The sequence below is a fragment of the Lissotriton vulgaris genome, chromosome 8 (genome assembly GCF_964263255.1).
Source record: "Lissotriton vulgaris chromosome 8, aLisVul1.2, whole genome shotgun sequence".
NCBI lineage: Eukaryota > Metazoa > Chordata > Amphibia > Caudata > Salamandridae > Lissotriton > Lissotriton vulgaris.
Genome location: NC_141696.1, coordinates 1,207,275,398 through 1,207,296,281, shown reverse-complemented (window position 1 = coordinate 1,207,296,281; position 20,884 = coordinate 1,207,275,398). Strand labels below are relative to the sequence as shown.

At 45.4% G+C, this 20,884-nt stretch overlaps 1 protein-coding gene across 4 annotated transcripts in view; it reads right to left on the bottom strand.

Annotated features, from left to right (window-relative positions):
• The window catches only part of SUPT20H (SPT20 homolog, SAGA complex component), a 447,817-nt gene that overhangs the window by 268,296 nt on the left and 158,637 nt on the right, over positions 1-20,884 (bottom strand). For all 4 annotated transcript variants that reach the window (XM_086935080.1, XM_086935082.1, XM_086935081.1 and 1 more), the window contains exons 11-13: positions 13,538-13,677; positions 2,138-2,297; positions 1,988-2,044 (exon numbers count right to left, since the gene is read on the bottom strand). In XM_086935080.1, the coding sequence (XP_086791206.1) occupies positions 1,988-2,044; positions 2,138-2,297; positions 13,538-13,677 (357 nt within the window). The remainder of the gene's footprint in view (positions 1-1,987; positions 2,045-2,137; positions 2,298-13,537; positions 13,678-20,884) is intronic.

Here is a 20,884-nt window from a genome sequence, read left to right as displayed (position 1 = left end):
TTTTCTGAAAGTCCTCTCCTACAAAGTCTCTCTTGGAGGCAGAGCAGCGTTTTGCGCTGCAACGCACGCGAGACCTAAAAAATAAAGCTTGGCACCAAAGAGAACGACACCTTATCAAACAAAATAAACATACATATCGAGGAGTATGGCTAGACAGCCGAGATGATAACTTATTCCAGTTGAGCTAACTAAAACCAAAAATCATCTCCTTACTCTTCGGCTCTCAAGGTCTACTCCAAAAGACTAGAAACCCATCACTTATCTCATTTTCAAAGCAAAGTTCATTATCACCTCTGCATACAGAGAAGCATTCCCAGAAAAAGGTGGCCCATTCTTTATCACCACTCGAAGCAAAACACATCATTCGTTATTTAGACTCCCACAAAACTCCAGTGCAGATAATACTTGGACTTAATTTAATGGGAGCAACAAATGGCACTAAAATCAGCGTTTCTTAAATGTGTGTATACACTAAAAAATGCACTAAAGCTTTACTATTGGGAGGAAATAAACTTAGCCTGGTTTCAACGAAAAATTATTTGTCTACCACCCTCACCACAGTCCTCTGTCTCAAAGGAGCTGAAGATCTATAGGAAACGAATCGGCCACATGGTCTCTATGAAACTGTTGAACAAACTTGCAAAAAATATTTCCTTTTCAACAGACAAACATAACTTCAACAAAAGAAGTCACGTGTGACTAGTAAACACAATCAACCACAAGTCTATTCGGGTGAAGCTTTCAAAGCCTACTAAAACATTAGAATTATGCAGATTTGCACTGGGCTTTTTCTGAGAGCAGAAAGTGGTTAAGAAATCGTATTAATCAGCTAGGTATCTGGTCTTGTTGTCATTCAAACATCTATTGCCTGCTGGGCAAGCAACATCATGTAGTCACCAGGTTCCTCAAAAACATACTTTTCAGAAAGGCCATTAGCAAGGTAAAGTACCGGACCTACCCCACTATCCTGTCTTTTAGACAAACAATTTAAGGAAGGAACAATGAATCACCATCTGTGGGACATGCAAAAGTGTGTTTCGCTTGCCGTACAGAGTGGCGTCGCATAAATAAACCTCACATAACGTCCAATAAACCTTTGTGCACTTTATTTTAATAGGGCTAACTGCCATAAAACATTATATATCAGTTATTCTACCCCACTGTCATAAAACACTTCATTTAGACAACTTTATGAAAATGACTATATGTAGCCTATTCTTTGACTGTTTTCATCTTAATATGGTCTACTGCCCGCCCTTTTATTTATTCTTCCAATGTATTTTAACTAATTAATTATATGAAAGTGTCTACACACAGCCTACTCCATGATTGTTTGCATTCAATATGTTGTCACTAAGGAGAGTCGCTGTTCCAGAGTGGAGAGTGAGAAAAAGGAATGAGTCATTTATAGAAGGATGGGAAGGAGTCTGTGAGACTTTCAATGAATGGCCTCACACAACCTGAAGGATTTCATGCTTCATCACAGGGCGATGCTCCTTATGGGGCCGGCACTGCAATGCCCTACGGGTCCCTCGAAGGGTCACTTTGTCGGAGATCTTTTTAGTGATCTAGCCATTGGGTGTGTGCGGATCTGTGTGCAGTGTTGCATGAAGGGTGAATGCTAAAAGGTGACTATTGGAAATCTAAGGTAGAATACTTGAATGAAAACGATCCCTCTGTCATTGTTTAAAAGACCAAAAGGTTCTGAGATGCTCCAGAATAATTATGACCCTCAGTAGCTAGTACTAGCTGAATCCTAATCCAAATATGAAAACATTTGCATGACTAAGCAAAGGATCAGAAATGTTGGAACCTGGCTCCGTGTATGAAAAAACGATAAAAAAAGGCCAGCCTGAGAAAAGCATGGGATGTTTTGGTAATACATGAACTGCTCCCAAAAATGCTCCATAATTTGGGACAACTTTCCAGTGAGATCTCGTATCATTACAATTAAAAGCAGACAAACATATTATGCATCTGAACGTACCTCTACTTCTGATGGTACAGTCAAGTGACAAGCGTTCTGCTGCCACATGTCGACACACTGTAAAGCAGAATATAAGCAAATACAATGAGGCACACATGAAAATCAAAAATTCCACACAACAACTTGATATGTTCTCTTAATCATACTTACATTCCCAGCTTTGGAAATTTTTAGATCTAACTGTGGAGGGACGATTTTTCTGTCCTTTCTTTTCTGCAAGTATTCCAGAAGTTTCAACTGTGGTGGAGTTGGACAGTTAGAAACTTCCTGCTGTCTGTTTAGAGAGGTCCTTGAGTATCTCTTGAAGCACCTATAGAAAAGCATGAAAGGTTCACAGCAGAAAAAGGTGCAACACACTAAGAGGCCAAGTACAAAAGCTTGGAATTCTGAATAAGCAGGGCATGTAGTATTTATATTTGACAAGTACAGAGAAAAGAAAATTAGATCGGGACATTCTATTTCGGTTTTAACACAACATCCAGATTATATTTTTAAAGAAAAACAGGGTCATGTTTTGGTATTGCTTATGGAATTTCCAAGGGATCGATACTAGCCGCTGCACTTTTCCATCTGCACATGTAACTGTTGAGTGTGATAAAGGAATTTCCACGTACCAATATGTTGATGACACACCTATTTAAAAACATCCAGCACTGTCAATATGTTCACACACAAAAAGTGTCCTTGGTTGAATGACTAAAAGTGTATTATACTAAATGAACATCCTCCTAAAATCTAAGCAAATGTTAGTCAACATTTTGGGTGATAAAAGGCAACTTCGATGTCATAACAATGCTTCAGAGAGAACACTAGACTTCCACAGTGAACGGCCTTATGCTGTAATGGTTGCCTTGTTACATTATGTAATCCTATGAGTTTAAATGAAAACCCCCAAATGTCACTGTGGTAGTGGAGGTAAGAGCGCAATATGAATTGCTAAATACATCCATAAAAACAAATAATTCCTGCCCATAACTGATTTGTGCTCTTAAACATTCAAGGAGAATTGAACCGCATACATAAAATACAACTACCTTAGGTCAACCCCAATTTGTTCTTAACGCCCGCTTCCATCAGAAATTAAGTATAATGCTCAGCTACCAGCACCAGAAAACGTGACCAGGCAAGTTAGAGACATCTCACCTACTCTGTATGAAAGGCATTTAGTTTCCAGAAATTTTCCCATTTTTCGCATTCTCTAAAGTTAGGGTAAAACCTCATTCTGAAACCTTAACGTTCCATACACATTTTGAAGTCAGAGCAGAGGACAGTGAAAACAGATCATGGAGGAAAAATGTCAGCATCATAGGTTTATCAGAGCACACTGAAGGGAAGGACATGGTGCCCTATTTGGAAAGGTGGCTGTGTGAGGAGGTGGCAGTGGAGGGCCTCTCTTCATCCTACTCCCTGGAGAAGGGCGCACAGGGTCCCTGCTCGGCCTTCACAGCCGGGTGCACCTCCTAGACCGATAGTTGCTAGACTGCTCTGTTATAGAGACCGTTACCATATCCTTGCACAGGCTAGAGAAAAAGTGCATATCGGAGTAGACCACAACAAGGTGATGGTCTTTTCTGATTTCACCAAAGAAGTCCAGAAGCAAAACTCTACATTCATGGAGGCCAAGCAGCGCTAACTTCAAATGGGATTGAGCTATGCCATGTTATTTCCGGACCGACTAAGGGTGGTGTCCCAGGAAGTGAGGCAATTCTTCCAAACCCTACAGGAAGTGTGTGACAGGCTTGAGACACATCCACAGGCCAGTACTGGCAGAGAGTTACCGAGCCACACAGGCAGGTGGAGAAGATCAAGACGACGAGTTGGAGCTCCACATGGGGCAGCTCCGCCAGGCAGAGAAGCGCAACTAGAACAACGGAGAGCAGTGGAGGTAGTGGCCGTGCTGAGTGGAAGAGGGACAAGCCCACCCTCATTGCTGGCTGAGGACATTGCCCAGGAATCGAATCTAACGCATGGTGCCAGTTCTCTGATGAAAATCTACCAACTGTACTCCTGGAATGACAGAGGACCTCACCCGATACTGTTGCTGCACTGTAAGACTTATGTCAGTTGATGCAAGGTGCTTTCCAATGATTCTGAGATACACTGCTAAGAGGGTGGGGACACCGGGGGGGGGGGGGATTATTATATTCCCCTCGCCTTTTCTTTTTTTCTCTTTCCTATTTGCAAATGGCTGGACGGTGAGAAGCCAGGCGGGATGCTCCTTTTTGGCCCCCAGCCCCAAATGTCCTTGCAGTTTTGGTGGGGTTATCCCCGAGTGCATGCAAGTTGGTTGCCTGTTTGAATGGGTGGCATTTACCTGCTTGCCATGGGGTGTGGGAGTTTGTTGTTTGACTGTTGAGGGGGAGGGGGGTGGGGGGGGGGGGGAGGGGAGTAAATGGTTTGTGCGCTATGTAAGTGTCTCCTGTTTTACCAGCGGGAAAGGTGAGACTGTGCTTGGGATGTTGGGGAGGAGTGGTGCCCCATGATTTTAACCTCACACATGCAATAGCTACACCCATAACCTACAAGATAATAACTTGGATCATTAGGGGGATGCATACCCCAGCTAAGAACCACAAAGTATTTTCCTGTCTTAAAAGAGGAGGGGTTCAGATAGCGCTCCTTCAGGAGACCCTCCTTCTTGCCAAAGAGAGAGCAGCACTGCAGCGCAGATGGAGAGGGCAGGCCTATTTTACTACTTACTCTACCTATGCGAGAGGGGCAATGGTATGGGTGCGCCCAGGGGTCCCTTTCTAATGTACGGGGCTAGTGTTGGATCCTGCTGGCCGCTATGTTGTAGTTACCGGCCGCTTGGATGGACAAGACATTACCATAGGTAGCATATAAGGCCCGAATGTGGACCAGACAATGTTCTTTCCTTACTTTTTTCCTCGGGTGCTGGCCCCTCATTTGCTGGGTTCGATCATCTTGAAGGGGGACTATAATTATGTAGCGGACCCGGTCCTGGAACGTTCCCATCCACTCTGCAGGATTCGCCGACCCTCCGGGTGGCTCGCGTGTTCCCTGCTCGGCAGAGGGAATGGGGATAGTACACTTCTGGTGCTGACAACACATGGGAGACCATGACTATTCTTTCTTTTCTACACTCTATGCCAGGGCTGGGTATCACTGGATATTGCCTGGGCTGGGGAGGCATTGGTGCACACCCTGCAGAATCCTGATCCCCCCTCAATTGGGAGACTGTCTGGGACCCCCTAAATATTTCTTATCCTGAGGGGTGCTAGTGCCTGTACATGTAGACTATGACAAATTTGAGGTGATGGGACTTTGTGGCCAGCCGTAATGTACAGCCCAAGAAGGTGTGGAGAGCTAGTATCTCCCCCACTGAGGATAAAAAGCGCCAGGGCACGACCATGATGGGAAATGGGAACATGGGAGAGAGCTGCTTGTTATGGCCCGTTATGCAGCAGTTGAGAAAGGAAGTAGTTTCGAGGTAGGGCTGGTCTCCTTATTTCAAATGTTTCCTACACGAGATGCTACATATTATTACGGTGTTATCCTGACTAGAGGATTAATATACGATGTATCTGTATTACTCAATATTACCAAGCCTGCCGAAAGCGGATTGTATTATCACAAATGGCAATAACATTTGTTTAAAAAAATAAATAAAAGTTATGCGAATCAGGGACATGGATCCCCCCTTACACTGGATCATTTGGGGACTGGATAAGGTGGGAAAATTAGTAGTCAGAGAGGCGTGTTCACCTTCAGGATAGTTCCACCCCTAAGGTGGGCTATCTTAATTGAAGACGACATTTCAGAGTCTGCCATCTTGGTGTTGGCAAACGTTGGAACTCTGGGACAGGGTTATGCCCATTTCCTAAAGGAAGTGGCCATATAGGGGCCGTAGAGACCCCAGGGGTAGGTAGCCTAGTGGCTACTACCCTACACCCCCTTAACACCCATATTCTGAGGACCAAAAGAAGAAGAAGGGCTGAAGAGCCATGAAAAGCAAGAGCTGAAGAAGAAGCAACTGACTTGGCGCCAACCTCGTCAGCCAGTTCACCTATTCTCAACAATTTATTTATTTATTTATTTATTGCCATTTGTAAAGCGCGGCATATACCCGTAGGAGTCTTGGCGCTGGTTGTTTGCAGAGGTCTAGCTGAAATTAAAGTTCTCTGAATTTACCCTGTAAAGTTATTGAGTAAACAGCCACGTTTTGAGTCTCCTGTGAAATTGGAGCAGCGTTGGGCAGGTTCTAATGTCCAGCGGAAGGGTGTTCCACAGTTTTGGTGCCGCAACCGTAAAACGATGGTCGCCCCAAGATACTGTTTTGACACGTGGAATCACTAAGAGATTGCTGTTGGAAGACCCGAGTTGACGGGAAGGCTGATATGGTATCAGTTGCTCCCTCAGTGAGTGTGGGCCTTGTCCGTTAAGTGTCTTATAGACAATACATAGTGACTTGAATTTGATCCGGTTCTGGATCGTCAGCCAGTGAAGTCGCGAGATGGCATCTATAGTGGACACATATTTAGGGATTCCAAAAACCAGGCGAGCTGCGGCATTTTGCACTGACTGTAATTTTCTCAGGACTCTGGTTTGTGTGTTCAGAAATAGTCCGTTACAGTAATCCAGTGATGATAAAACCAGGGAGCTAACTAAAGTTTTAATAGCCGCCACTGGAAGGTAAGGGCTGATTTTTTTGATCATGCGAAGTTTATAGTGGGCTGTGGAAGCCACTTTATTTGCATGGTCCATGAAATTGAGGCCATCATCAAAGATGACACCCAAATTTCTTACCTTGGGTACTGGTTTGGGGATAGCTCCAAAACTAGCTGGCCACCATTGGGCTGACCAGTTTGGTGAGAGAGGGCCAAATATCACAACTTCAGTTTTTTCTGAATTAAGTTTCAGGCAATTAGTTGCCATCCAGTCTCCTATCTCCGTCATACCCCTCTGAAAACGTTGGGCCACTTCTAGTCCGTCTCCCTTTATGGCCAGAACCAAATGCGTGTCGTCAGCATATGAGGTAAGGCCCATCCCATGTGCTTTGATGACATTAGCAAGGTCCGACACGTAGATGTTGAATAGTGTCGGACTCAGGGATGAGCCTTGAGGTACCCCACATGGCAGCGTCAGCTTAGCAGATTGGTAAGATCCTAGGGTGACGGCCTGAGTTCTCTCAGAAAGGAAAGTTGCCAGGAGTTCCTTGGCTGTGTGGCAAATGCCCATCTTCTCGACACGATCGACCAAGATCTTGTGGTCGACCGTGTCGAAAGCTGCCGAGAGGTCTAGCAGTACCAGTACTGCCGTTCCGCCAAGATCTCTAATTCGGCGCACATCATCGGCGGCTTTAATTAAAGCCGTTTCTGTCCCATGATGTTTCCGAAATCCAAACTGGGTATCGTCCAGTAAACTATGCCTCTCAATATATTCTGATAATTGAATATTCATGGCCTTTTCCACCACTTTGGCCAGAAAAGGCAAGCTGGCAATTGGTCGATAATTTTTTTACTCAGTCTTGTCTGCTCCTGCTTTCTTCAAGAGAGGTTTGAGCAGTGTATTTTTTAAGGACTGAGGATAGTTTCCTGAACACAGTATGGAGTTACATACCTGTGTCAGGACCGGTATTATTGAGTCCATCACTGGAGGGAGGACCGAAAATGGGCAAGGGTCTAGTATGGATCCTGACTTGATAGTTGAGACAATACTCAATATTTGGTCATCCGTTACTGGTTTAAAACTCGGGAAGATTGGAGTTTGGGATTTTCTCAAGGTGGAAGGCACTGTTTGGGTATGTAAAATATTAGTTGATTTGAGGGAAAAAGCCTGGTAGATGTCATCTACTTTGGAAAAGAAGAAATTTGCCAATGCATCACACAAGGTTTGTGATGGTGGTGGTGTTAGGTCTTGGATATGGCCTGAAAGAGATTTAGTGATTTCGTAAAGTTTTCGGCTTGAATGTTTGGCTTGCTCTATTTGGTCTGAGTAGAAGGATTTTTTTGCAGCTATAATCATACTTTTATAGACGGCTAGAGATTCTTTGTAGCGTATCCTACCTGCCTGATCATAATTCTTCCTCCATTGCCTTTCAAAATGTCTATTTTGTTGTTTTTGTGTTTTTAGTTCATCTGTGTACCATGGTGCCGTAGGAGCAGATCTATTCTTTGAGATTGTCTTGGTAGGAACGAGGAGATTTGTGGCCTGACTCAGCCAGTCATGGTACAGCTGTGTTGCTACAGCTGAATCATCAGGTATACTCGGGCGGGTAATATCGAGCTGTTTTATCAGATCGGGCTGTTTGATATTATGCCAGGCCTTAACGGGGCCCTGATGGGTCATTGTGATTGCCTTGTTTACAGGGTTAGTTTTGGTCATGGTACAGAGTACTACATAATGATCTGTCCAGGTCATCGGTAGGATATTCAAAATCTGTAGACCATGGGCATTAGAAAAGATCCCATCTAAAATATGTCCAGCCTGGTGCATGGGTGAGGTGCTAGAAGTGTAGGGTAGAGCACCGCTGTTTCAACTGAAAGATTTGTATTGTTTTCGTGCCTCCGGGGCTCTCTCCCCGTCTGGAGAGATATAATTCAAACCTCTGATAGCAGCTATACCAAGCTGGGTGTAGCTGACCCCCCGGGCACCGATATGTGCTGAATCAGCTCTAAGTTTCCTGTTGCTCAGGTACCGAGTTTATAAAGATCTGTGTTCCAAATAAAACGGTTACTCCATTATTCATATGTATTTCATTTATTCTTCATGAAATTATTTTCCAAAAATTATTTTCCATTATTTCACATGAAAATCCAATGCATTTCGACTGCCGAAATGCATTGGATTTTCATGTGAAATAATGGAAAATAATTTTTGGAAAATAATTTCATGAAGAATAAATGAAATACATATGAATAATGGAGTAACCGTTTTATTTGGAACACAGATCTTTATAAACTCGGTACCTGAGCAACAGGAAACTTAGAGCTGATTCAGCACATATCGGTGCATGGGTGAGGTGAACAGTTGTGTAAGGCCTATGTTCTGCATATCTGAGATGAGAGTTAGGGTATCTCGGTCGTTTTTGACATCTAGATGAAAGTTCAAATCACCCAACACTGTGATAGGATTCTCTAGTGCCAGGGTTTCTAGTATTGAACTTAAGTTGGCCAGAAAGCAGACTTGGCTCCTGGAGGTCTGTATAGAAGTAGTCCCTTAAAGTTGTATAGGGGAGTGAGTTTTATTGAATATCGAAGGGCTTCGCAAGAGGTGTCTGGGATATGTTCGATCAAGACCTCAAATTTATCTCTAGCTATAATGGCAAGTCCGCCTCCCCTTTTTATAGGTCTATCTTGTCTGTAGGATTTGTAACCAGCCGGTGTTGCTATAACCAGATCTGGTTCGGATGAGTCATCAGTCCATGTCTCTGTTATGAAGAGAATGTCTAACTTAAAGTCAGTTATTAAATCAGCTATTTCGTGACTATGTTTAACTAGAGACCTTGAATTAATGAGGGCTAGATTTACCATTGTATGAGTATGTGGTTTGGGGCGGGGTCTATCCCAATTGTTAGATGTTGTATACTGACAGTGCGAGCAACTATGATCAGATGTCTTAGCATTGTTGGTGAGATCTAATAATGTGCAAGCCGGGTCTATGGGTGGTCTGGAGCTGATCAAGGATGCTTTAGTATAGACCAGCTGGCGATTTATGGGAGTTGGACCAGGGGTCTGGGCCCTCGGCCCGGAACGGGCGCGGACGGGCGCAGACGGGCTTGCCTTTGGCGCGCCCGCTGCGCCCGCCCGCTGCGAGGACGGGGTATGCCAGTTCTTATAATCATGATTGGACGGGAAAAATGGGAGGGTTCGACCAGCTCGACCGCTAACCCTACCTCCGCAATATGGCGGCCAAGGAGAGTCGGGTGAGGTCCCAGCGTCTGTATCCAGTCGCGGTGCAATCGGCCAGCTAATTGGGGCAGCCTCGGTGCGAAGCAACTCTCGCGCCGAGGTATTGGTAATTTTTAAAAGCTTCCAATTAATATATATACAATGATTAAAACACGTGAATAATAGTCAATCACGCGTTAGTGTTCCTTTTTGTAATTTACAAAGGTAAAGCAGAGATTCCCCCGGCTTCCGCCTCAGGGGTGAAAAAAGACCAAAGTCGTCTCACCCTGCAAACTGCTGATCCTCCAAAGCCTGGCAGTACTGCCAGTACTCTACAGCGACTTACAGGACCAATCTCCTGGACTTAAGGTAAGTAAGAGGCAAGGTCCAAGGCAGCACCAACAGGTCACCCCATATGCTCGCTGTTGAGGAGGCCTGCACAAAGAATCTGCAACGGCATCAGTGAGTCCACTGTGGGCAAACCCAATGTGGGCTTTGTCTCTGGAGGGTCAGGTGACCACGCTGGTACCATTGGTCCACTTCTACTTGGGCAAAGGGCATGGGTGCAGTGGTGCTTTCTAGTGTCGGGTTTGCGGTGATCCAGAGTCCTCACAATTCTTTTGCAGTGCCTGCAGGATGCAAGGAAGCAGCTCCGCTGGAGTTCCTGGGTCTTTGCTGAATGCCGGCAGTCCTCCAAGGTTCTTGGAGGAATAGCAGCTGCTGGACGAGATGACTTAAGTGCAATTTGCTGGGAACAGCAGACAGGCAGACAGGGTTAGCGCCATGTCAGTTGCTTCTGCACAGTCCTTGCTTCTCGTGGCTCTTCGGTGACCACCTTCTCAGGTCAGCAGGAAACCGACTTCCTGGAGCCAGGGGCTCCCCTAAATACTACATTTAGTGTCCTTAGGGGTGTGTAGGGCACTCGCCAATGGGCTACTTACCCCTAGGGTCACTACGCCCCACCATATAACTACTTCCTGTGTGGGCATAACTGTGTCCCAGAGTTCCTAATTCTGCCATCACCTAAATGGCAGAATCTTACATTCCATATTCACAACAGGTATCCCCCCTTAGGGGTAGAACTAGTCTGAGAGCAAACATACCTCTCTGACTACTAATTTTCCCACCTGTCCTGGCACCAAATTGGCCCTGGTCAGGGGGGTTGGCATCCCTTCACCTCTTGAGGGACACCAGATTTGCATACTAAAGGTGGTGGGGCTTTGAAGCTCCCCGCCTTGGAATGCCAATTTACCAGCCTTATAAATACCTCCCTGCAGAGCAGGCATTGTTCCTGACTTCCTGAGAGCGTGGACTCTCCCCCCCGGGGTCTGATAGTCGTCTGTGGTGGCAGGCTGGACTGGACCAGTCAGCTAATACACTAGAGGGCTGGTAGGTTTCAAGGGGTACCTCTAAGGTACCCTCTGGGTGCATGTATTTATACATCCATCACTGGAATCAGTGTGGGTTTATTAATATGAGGTTTTTGATATCAAACATATGTTTCAGTGAAGCCATTGTGTAGCTGGGGGAACTCCTTCTGACCAGTGCCCAGCACACCCCTTAAGATGGCTTCCCTGCTCACTTGCAATATCCAGTAATAGAACCGGACATCACAGGGGCATATCTGCTCATGCAAAAAAACTAACCAGACCTCAGTGCACTGTCAGAGTCGAAAATCAGCATCTAGTATCTAAAAGAGGGGCAGAAAGTGTGGGGGGTGGGGGTGGGATAGCTGCAACAACAGGCCAGTTTACAGAGAATAATTTTCAATAGCTCTCCAGCAACTGTTCAGCCTGAATTAGGAGTGACAATGGCCTGGCAGTGGAGCAGAGTTTTCGTGTCCTGGCAGGAAGACCAGATTGGGTGGGTCTAGGATTATATTTCAAAGGGGCCTTCCCTGTGACAGGGATATGTTATGTTACACATGGAAAGGCTCAAGCCTTTGTACCCCTAATCAAGATGGTACAAACCCCAGTGGAAGAAAAATTACCCCCAAGAAATGGTTTTGATTGGCCACATATTAGGGGACAGTTCATTATCCTGACCACACTGGCTAGGCACAGTCTTGCACAAGAGGATAAAGGTTTCCCCATCTTGGATTTTGGGAATGAGGGGCACTGTGAGATTGTTTGCAATAGGGGAAACAGGAAGTGCTAAAAAGTGGATAGGGTTGCCAACAGGAACTGTTACCCCACTGGTTAGGGAGGATCCAGGAGACATCACCACCCACTGGCTAGTGCCATGTATAAATGGGGTAACCACAGGAACCCTTCGGAAAACACCTACTAGGCCTTTATAGGATCAAAAGAGGATTGGACAAGCTGCCTGTGCCCTCTGTGCCCATGAAGGACTGAACCTGCTCTCCCCCTATATTGAGGACAAATAAATAGGCTCCTAGGATCTGTTGGCTGACTCCTATGTGGCTACAAGCACACAACAATCTGCAATAGGTATTTTCCTGGAAGTGTCCAGGTGGCCAATGGCAGCTGAACTCAGACTGGTCTGTGCTGATGGCCTCTGTCTGACACTCTGGGAGTCTCCAAGTACCCTCTCCCCTAAGGTCTTTGGGGCCTTGGAAGTGTACTCTTGTGACTGGGCACCAGAATAAAATATGGAAACTTTAGAAATGTTTCCTCCAGAGCTTCAGGTGTCAAGGATCCAAGCAGTTGTAAAACAATAACCGAGTTCCATTCTGCATTGGATCTTAGAAATATTTAATCAAGAAATGTCCAAAGCACCACAGTTCCAGCAAGACCAAACTGCTTCAAGTATCTGGCTCCAGGGCAGCAGATACAAAGTCTTTTGCTCATTACTTAATTACTAATTACAAAACAATTTGAACATTCTGATAGACAAAGGTGGTTTGGTTCAGGTTTTTTAGTTTTCCATTTAAATGCACTGGATTAGATTTTTTAGAGGGACAGACTGCTATCTGCAAACATATATTACACTTAAATGCTTATATGGCTAATCAGAGTATCCCAAGGAACTGCAGTTTGGGCATTTACATTTTTATTTAGCTTCTCTTGTTTTATCAGCTGTTGCATCTCACTGAGCACTGTATTTTTTGTGAGTAAAACATAAGGACATTTTAAAACACAAATGTGTATAATGATTACATAAAAATGTTGTCTGTTTATGTGTACCTCATACAATACTATAAGCAAAGATAATTATAACTTTTTTTTAAGTAGCATTTTAAATGATGGCTTTTGGTAGTGCTAATCAATGTTTAGGGGACACACTGACACAGTTTCATTAAAAAAGCATGCAACAAGCATGCATTTGCCATGTGGAGAGGAGACAGACAAAATAGCTTCCATTAGGACCAGGCTTCAGGCAAACAAGGATACAAAAAATACAATAGCTTTGGGAAAGGATTCATCACAATTAAAATGTAAATCAAGTCAGAAATTGTTCGCATTATTAAAGTTTGTGTTTACTGAAGAATATGCCTGGCTGAAGGACCAAAATCTTACTCGAAAATTCAAACTTCATCTGACAAGCATTATCTGCCATTAAATAGGTGAACAGAAACTACCATCTTGCCCGATACAGCAAAAATGGGAGTCGAAATCCAAATTACTGCCAAAAGCTACGTTCTGTGCTAAAATTAATAAAAAAAACGTCTGATTTATCTATTTGTAACCACACACTCCTGCATAAGTGTCAAAGATGTGAGAAATGCACTTTTATTTACCGTTTCATAGAGTGGGTATTCATCTTCTGCTTGTTATATAGCAGTTGATTTGCTGTGCAGGTCACAGAAACTGAAGGCTCAAGACATAAAGGTTCAGCTGTAGCAAGGATGAGCTGGCTTTCAAGTAGGAGCTTATCTTCCTAGATAGAAAAAGAAGAGCACAATAAATAATGTACTTTCAAGTTAGTGTAGCTACTGGATAGTTCATTTGTAGCTAATCTGCTTCCCTGCTTCCATATGATTGGTCAACATATCATACAGCCATGTCATTACTTCGAAAATCACGTATGCCAGCGCCAGACCCCGGTCAGCCAGAAAATAACTCAAATTAAAATATATTTCCTAGAATTAGGTATTGCCCTCACTTTTTAACTACGATAACACCCTGTCTATGGACAGATAAAGTGAAGACTTCGTCCTTGGACAACCATGCTTCTCTGATAGGTGTGAAGTCCCAATTTAATATGTGATGGCGCAGGTCCTGAGGCATGTGCTGCACAAAGATAGGTTTTACTGCCACCCCTCCATTATCCTCTATTAATTCCCTGATTCAAACCTCAACCAGACGGGTTCCCCATTGATCTGGCATCAGCGCGGTGTGCAAAATGCGCTCATATCTCACAATCCTAATTTTGAGCATATATAGTTTAAGAGATTACTGCAGGTCTGCCATGTACTTGAATTTTCTACAACTGCAGTACTGAATATACTAACATTCTCAGGCAGCCACTTTACATTAAACAATACAAACTAAATAGTGCACATTTCTTCCCAGCAATTTCCTAGCAATTGTTTCGAAAAGATGGCATCTGATCTGGCCTACTCTCTTCTAAAGTTTCTCTGTCGCTTTTCTATTCATAACGTTATCGGACTAATCCCTTGAGTATACATTTACTCTTTCCCTTTAAATGCGACTCCTACCACCATTAACACATGAGGGTTTTGACCTCTAAAAATATGTATATCAGAAAAGGGAAATATTATTGGGGATGGAGGAGGGTCAACTTGGTAGAACAGACGTGGCCGCTCTTGCTTGTGGCAGCTGCATGAGCGGCACACACAATGTGTGGCACTAGAGGTGCCTCAACACTTGCCTAAAGAAGTATTTTGAGAATCAAAGAATAGGGTAACTTGCACTTTACCAACCCCTGCAGGTTTTGGCGGGTGTGGGTGGGTACTCTTGCTGATGAGCACTGGGAGAACTGATGGACATAGGCCATAATATGCGTAGGAGAGTAGGATCTGCCTACTATGGTTACCCCTACTTTTTGCTGGTTTTTTACTGTTTTTCGACTTTAGTCTGGCTGGGGCCCTGCTAACCAGGACCCCAGCCTAGCTGCTGCCTCTCTAAATTGATTGCATGTACTTTTGGTACACTCCAGATTGGTGACTGTGAGAAAGTGGCTCTATATATACTGGACCAAAGTAAGGTACAGTTGTATAGAGTCCACAGTCCCCAGAGGTTTGGCAGAGTCTAAAGTTAGATCTAACCTTACTCTCTAAAGTGGTAGCTTGGTCGAGCAGTAAGGCAGTATCAGAGGACAGTGTAAGCATTTGTTGTACACACTCAGTCAGCAAATGGCCTCACACACTCAAGAACTGAACTCTAGGCAAACTGTTTTGTATCAAAAGATATAGTGGTTTTATTTTAGAACCAACAATGTATCAAAATATACTTTCTCAGAATGAGTTACTTCAGTTAAATACTTTTTGTTTTTTTACTTTTTATTATTTTCATCTTGTCATTAATGTGAATCAGTCTTATACATAACGAATCTGTACAAATCCTCATTTCGTCAATACACAGTTCTGCACGTAGAATATCTACATTATCATCCCAGTTGTTCACAGTTTTAATCAAGCCCCGTCCCTCCACCCACCACCCCTCACTCCTCTTCCAGTCCAGAGTCATCACTTTCATTATCTACTGGTGGATCACAAATACCTCCCCTGTATTCATTCCATGTGCCCCAGATTTTAGTCCATTTTCCAGTTACATACTTTTTAAATAGGCATTAGACTTGTGGAATGCAATAGTTACAGTTTGTTGCAATAGGCAACACAATTTCAAACACAATGCAACATTGAGCTCAATGGGAATTTTCAGTTAAATGCAATTGATTACTTTGTAGATTACTTTTCTAACCACCAGACTGGATCCTGGATTCAGTCTAAGGACATGTACTGTAAACAGTTAAGTAAAAACGTTTTGGTTACAATACTGATTTTTAAGGAATATTATTGTATTTTAAAAGTTGACACTGAAACGGCCAATGTTATCCTATGGAAGGAAAATCAATTTGCAGGCAAGGTATGTTCTAGTTACTTTTGTAATCCAGTACTGGACTCCTAGGTTCAGCACTGGGACCTATCTAAAACAGGTAGGTAATTACGTTTTGGCAGTTGGTACGATTTTTAAAGAATATTTGTAGTTTGCAAAAATCGACACTTAAAAGAAATTTCACAGAAAAACAGTCAATGGTTTCGAATGGAAGAAAATACAAGGTAGTGGTAAGTACGGTTAAACATACTTTTCAGGGTTGGTGCTGGGCTAAAAGATGCAGCACTGAGGTCTCCCCTGATAACAGGTGAGTTAATGGAAATTTGTTGTTCGGTTAATTTTAGAGGAATATTTGGGAGTTTCAAAACTCCACACTTAGAAGAATTTGGGAGAGAAATCAGTCAACGTTACCCTATGGAAGGAAAGTGAGTTATCTGCTTTTTGGTAAGTACTTGACTGGCAGAGTTAAGGTTCTGGGCATAGACTCAGGGGTCCCCCAGGGTCGGGTAGGTACAGTTGGTACACCCTCAGTGGCACAGGGGCAGTGCAGAGGTAGTTCGGCCCAATGTTATCCAATGAGAGGCAGGGGGCCTTTTGGTTGGTGGCGGCTAGCAAGCAGGCCACGCGGCAGTGGGAGCTGGGCTCCTGGTCACTTGCTCAGGGCAAATGGGGAAGTAGGTTAGGACCAAGGTTGCACTGCCAGGGGCACTCGGGCGGCTGGGTACAGGGTGCTTTTGAGCAGTCGGGCGTTCAATGTTATTCAATTGAGATCTTGAAAAGTGGAAAAGGGCTGCAGGCTCGGGACGGAGGATCTTCCGGAGTGACCAACACTTCGAGAGGTAAGTTGGGGTCTTGGAGCATAGGTAGGCACACAGGAGTTGGGCACAGGGGGTCGTGGGGCACCGGGTGCAGGGGTGTCTTGATGTCGGGAAATCTTACCCTCTGCTGGTCGTGGTTGGAGGGGTCCCTGGTTGTGAGGCTGCAGGCGGTTCGCCGAGGAGGGTCTTTGGGCACTGGACTTCGGGTCCCAGTCGCCGGGGGGACGTCCTCGTGGTCTTGGGTCACTCCGGCACAGGCCAGGGACGGTGGGTCCAGAGTAAGCTGGATTCGCGGTTCCTGGCTGGCACCAGGGGTATTGCTGTTGGAGCAGAGCCACTGCTCATGGGAGTCCCAGTCTTTCAGAGGGTCAAGGCAGGCAGGTCCTCCAGGGTTTTTAAGGTTGCTGCTCGCAGGAGTCACCGGGATTTAGCAGGAGCAGGAACAGGTTCAAGGATCGACAGGCCTGTAGGGCTGGGGCCAAGTCAGTTGGTGTCATCCTTTTGTTAGCAGCTGCACAGCGGGTCTTCTTCTTGATCTTCTTTCTTGATTTCGTATCGGGAACTGTTGAAGGAACGTTCAGGGTGCCCCTAAATACTAAGTTTAGGGTCGTTACAGGTAGGGTAAGGGCAGGGACCAATGGGTCCCTGACCGGGGGTGAGTACACACCCTACCCTGCTCCTCTCCCGTGGGAGGGGGGCAGTACCCTAGTCCCGATTGGGCAGGGCTCCCCATCTTCAAGATGGCGAGAGCCCGGAGAAGTGCTTCACCTCGCCTCCCCCACCTGAGGGGTGTGGTTGGCAGAGGCTGGCACCCCCGTCCGTCCCTTAAGATTTCCCGCCAGAGTGGCGGTCAGTTGCCGAGTACAACAAGTGGCCTGGAGAAGCTCACAAAGGCAGTATGCCTTTGAAGCTTCCCCCTGCCCATCCTGGGGGAGGAGACCTAGCACTTCGCCCAGGATGTGCATTGTAGCAGGCCCAGGAGAGTGGGGGCTCTCCACCTAGGGGTCTAGCAACATGTCTGCTGTGTGGCAGCCTAGGCAGCCTCTCGTACAGGATATGGATTGTATGTTAGGTTTCAGGGGGCATCTCTAAGATGCCCTCTATAGTGCATTTTACATTAAATCCCACACTAGCATCAGTGTGGGTTTAATGTGCTGAGAAGTTTGATATCAAACTTGTCAGTCTTCAGGGCAGCCATTATGGTGCTGTGGAGTTCGTAATGACAACCTCCCAGCACCATATACTCTTAATGGCATCACTGCACTTACAGTACCCAGGAATGGCCCTGGGTACTGTAGGGGCACAAGGATAATGCACCTGTGCCCACACCACTGGCATAGGGCACCCAGCTAGAGGGGTGACTGATGTACACAGTTTTTAGGGAAGGAACACAGGCCCTGGGCCCCTGATTGGCAGAGGTCCAGGGCACACTCAGTCAAAGCACATCAGCAATTCAGCAAAAAGTGGGGGCATACCATGCTAGAAAGATGGCACTTTCTCACAGTTACTGGGTTACCCTTGTGAGTCCCTAGTATATGGTTCCTTAGGTACTAAGGGCATGTTAAAATCTAGTTTGCGACATCAACATTATCGGCGCCATCTTGTCCCATTTTAGGCTCATCCGTGCGCGTAAGCGGCAGCCATTTTGAATGCCATGGCCTCTCTGCCCACTGCCGATAGCCAGCGCGTCTCTCTCTCTCTCTATCCCTCCTAACCTCGCAAACATCCCCCGCACGCTGACAGCCCCCGCTCTCACATGCTCGGGCCATAAAACCGCTCTTCAGCGCAACCCTGCCTCAGAACCCCATCCTGTTCCCAGCTCAACACCTCCCTCCATCCCTTTCATGATCCCGTATCCCTTTGATAAAACCCCCTTTCCTCTGTGCCCGATTGTCCTGCTCGTTCCCAGGCCGCCACCTGGCCCTGCGGATGCTGTTTATTGCCCCCATACAGTAGGAAGCTTCCCCCATCAAAGGATCCACAACTGATCAAAGCCCCCACCCCATGAGATCCGATCGACCACATGCATTCCGGGAATCGGCGGAATGCCCAGCTGCGTGACAATCATCACCTGTTGTGACCGGGGTGGGAACTCTTACTGTAAATGTGTGTGGGAACGGGCTTGGAGCGGGGATTCCGAGGATGTCTTTCCGTACATCAAAGTATTGACAAAGATGTGTTTCATGCAATAAAGCCATAAACCTGTGTATAAGAGGCCAGGCCTCAGAGATGCGGTTAGAGCACCTCGAGAAGATACCCTGTTGTCTGAGTTGACGTGTTCTGCTCCGTCGGAATAAAACTTCTGTTTCCTGCCTTCCAGTCTCCAGCGCCTGCCTCTTTGTTTGTAAGATTCGAGTGGTATGAGAGGAGGTTAGCGCAGGGCAATACTTAAAAAGGTTCTCGATCAACATCGGCCATACCTTTTTCCACAATTGGCGTCCCAATCGTGGGGCCCATCAGTGACACGTGGATCCAGTGGGAGAGGTCCTGACGACAGAGTGAACGACGGCAACGATCAGGAGTGCACCTGCCCAATAGACCCTCGTCTGGCAGCCGATCATCCGAACTTCACTGGTTCCGAACAGACCTCTCTCGAGTGATCTACGGTCCTGACTGGGAACCATCAGGAGTGCCGCGACAGTCACGGAGAATAGAGGACGATCGGGCGCTGGATTCGGAATACAAGAAACTGTCCATGCGGTCCGGGTAAGGTTGTGTAACACGACAAATTGCAAAATGATTGTTTGATTGTTTGGAAAATACTAGTATTACTCTTCGAATTGTTGGTTCTTTTTGGAGATTCTCTGTCTGCAAACGGAGAAGAATAGAAAGATTCTCTCTTCCTTTGCAGGTAGTGAAGGGTAGGTAACGCGGACTTTTGTCCCCCGTTGTAACCCGTCGTGCCTATTTTTCTCCCCCACTGATTGATTGTTTGCCCGAACATTGTTTGTTCGAGGATTGTTCTCTTGAGATTCTCTCTGTCTACAAACGAGGAAGAATAGAAATATTCTCTTCCTTTGCAGATAGTGAGGGGTAGGTAACGCGGACTTCTGTCCCCCGTTGTAACCAGTCGTGCCTATTCTTTCTCCCCACTGATTGTTTGATTGTCCGAACATTGACTGTTCGATATTGGTTCTTTGAGATATTCTCTGCTTGCAAATAACGAAGAATAGAAATATTCTGTCTAGTCTTTGCAAGTAGTGAAAGGATAGGTAGTGCGGACCTTTGCCCCCGTTGTAATCTGTCATGCCTATCTTCTCCCCACTGATTGGTAGTTGGTTCAGCCCGGACCGCTTATTAGAGATGAACCATCCAGCTACACTGGAAGGCACCCCTAATAAGGACATGTTCATGAAGCATGGATTAATCGCCATAGCCTATAGCAAACTATGGCATAAATATACGAGAAAGGATCAGAAAAGACAGTGGCCACTGACAGGATCCTTCGATGAAGATAAGATAAGCTCGCTAGAAACAGCCCTTTGTAACAATAAGACAACGTCCACTATGCTTGATAGTCTCGGCATGTGGCGCAAAGAAACCGAACAACGTAAAAAGAGAAACGAAATTAGATTAGAGAAAGAGCTACGAAAGGCAGCCCACCTAGCTGCTAGGAAATTAGAAGAAGAAATTAAGGAGAGAGAGGAAGCCAAACGGAAACAAGAATCCGAAACATCGAATCAGTGTCCTGTTAGAACACCCTCTACGCTCTACCCTTAATTACCCTCGAAACAACGAACCAACGATGATCTTTTACTAGGTCCTCCGATCATCTACATGCCCCCTGTGAGAAGGTGGCCTGATATGCAGTGCTCACTATTCTAGTGAACACTATGTATCAGTCCAGCAACCCTTATTGATGATTGGTTGTAAGTCAACCTTATAGACCAGCTATCCTAGTAGCGTGGATACGAGCAGTCTAAGGCTAAAGACTCGAGAGGGCGTGTTAAGCCAGCTGTTTACCACACATATACCCCTTGAATACCCAGTGAAAGGACACCACACAAGTGTTATGAAAATAAACAAGATATTTATTAAGAATCACAACAGCCCTGTACTCTTTATGAGGACAGGGTACTAAGCACAAACCAAAACTCTTACGAAAATACTTAAGTTAGCACAGTATATACAAATGCCCGAGGGGCACGGAAAACCATATACTCTGAAAGTGGAATGCGAAATTACTAGCAGGTAAGTACAGTACTAATAGGCTTTGGAATCGCTAGGACTTGACTATAGAATCGTTAG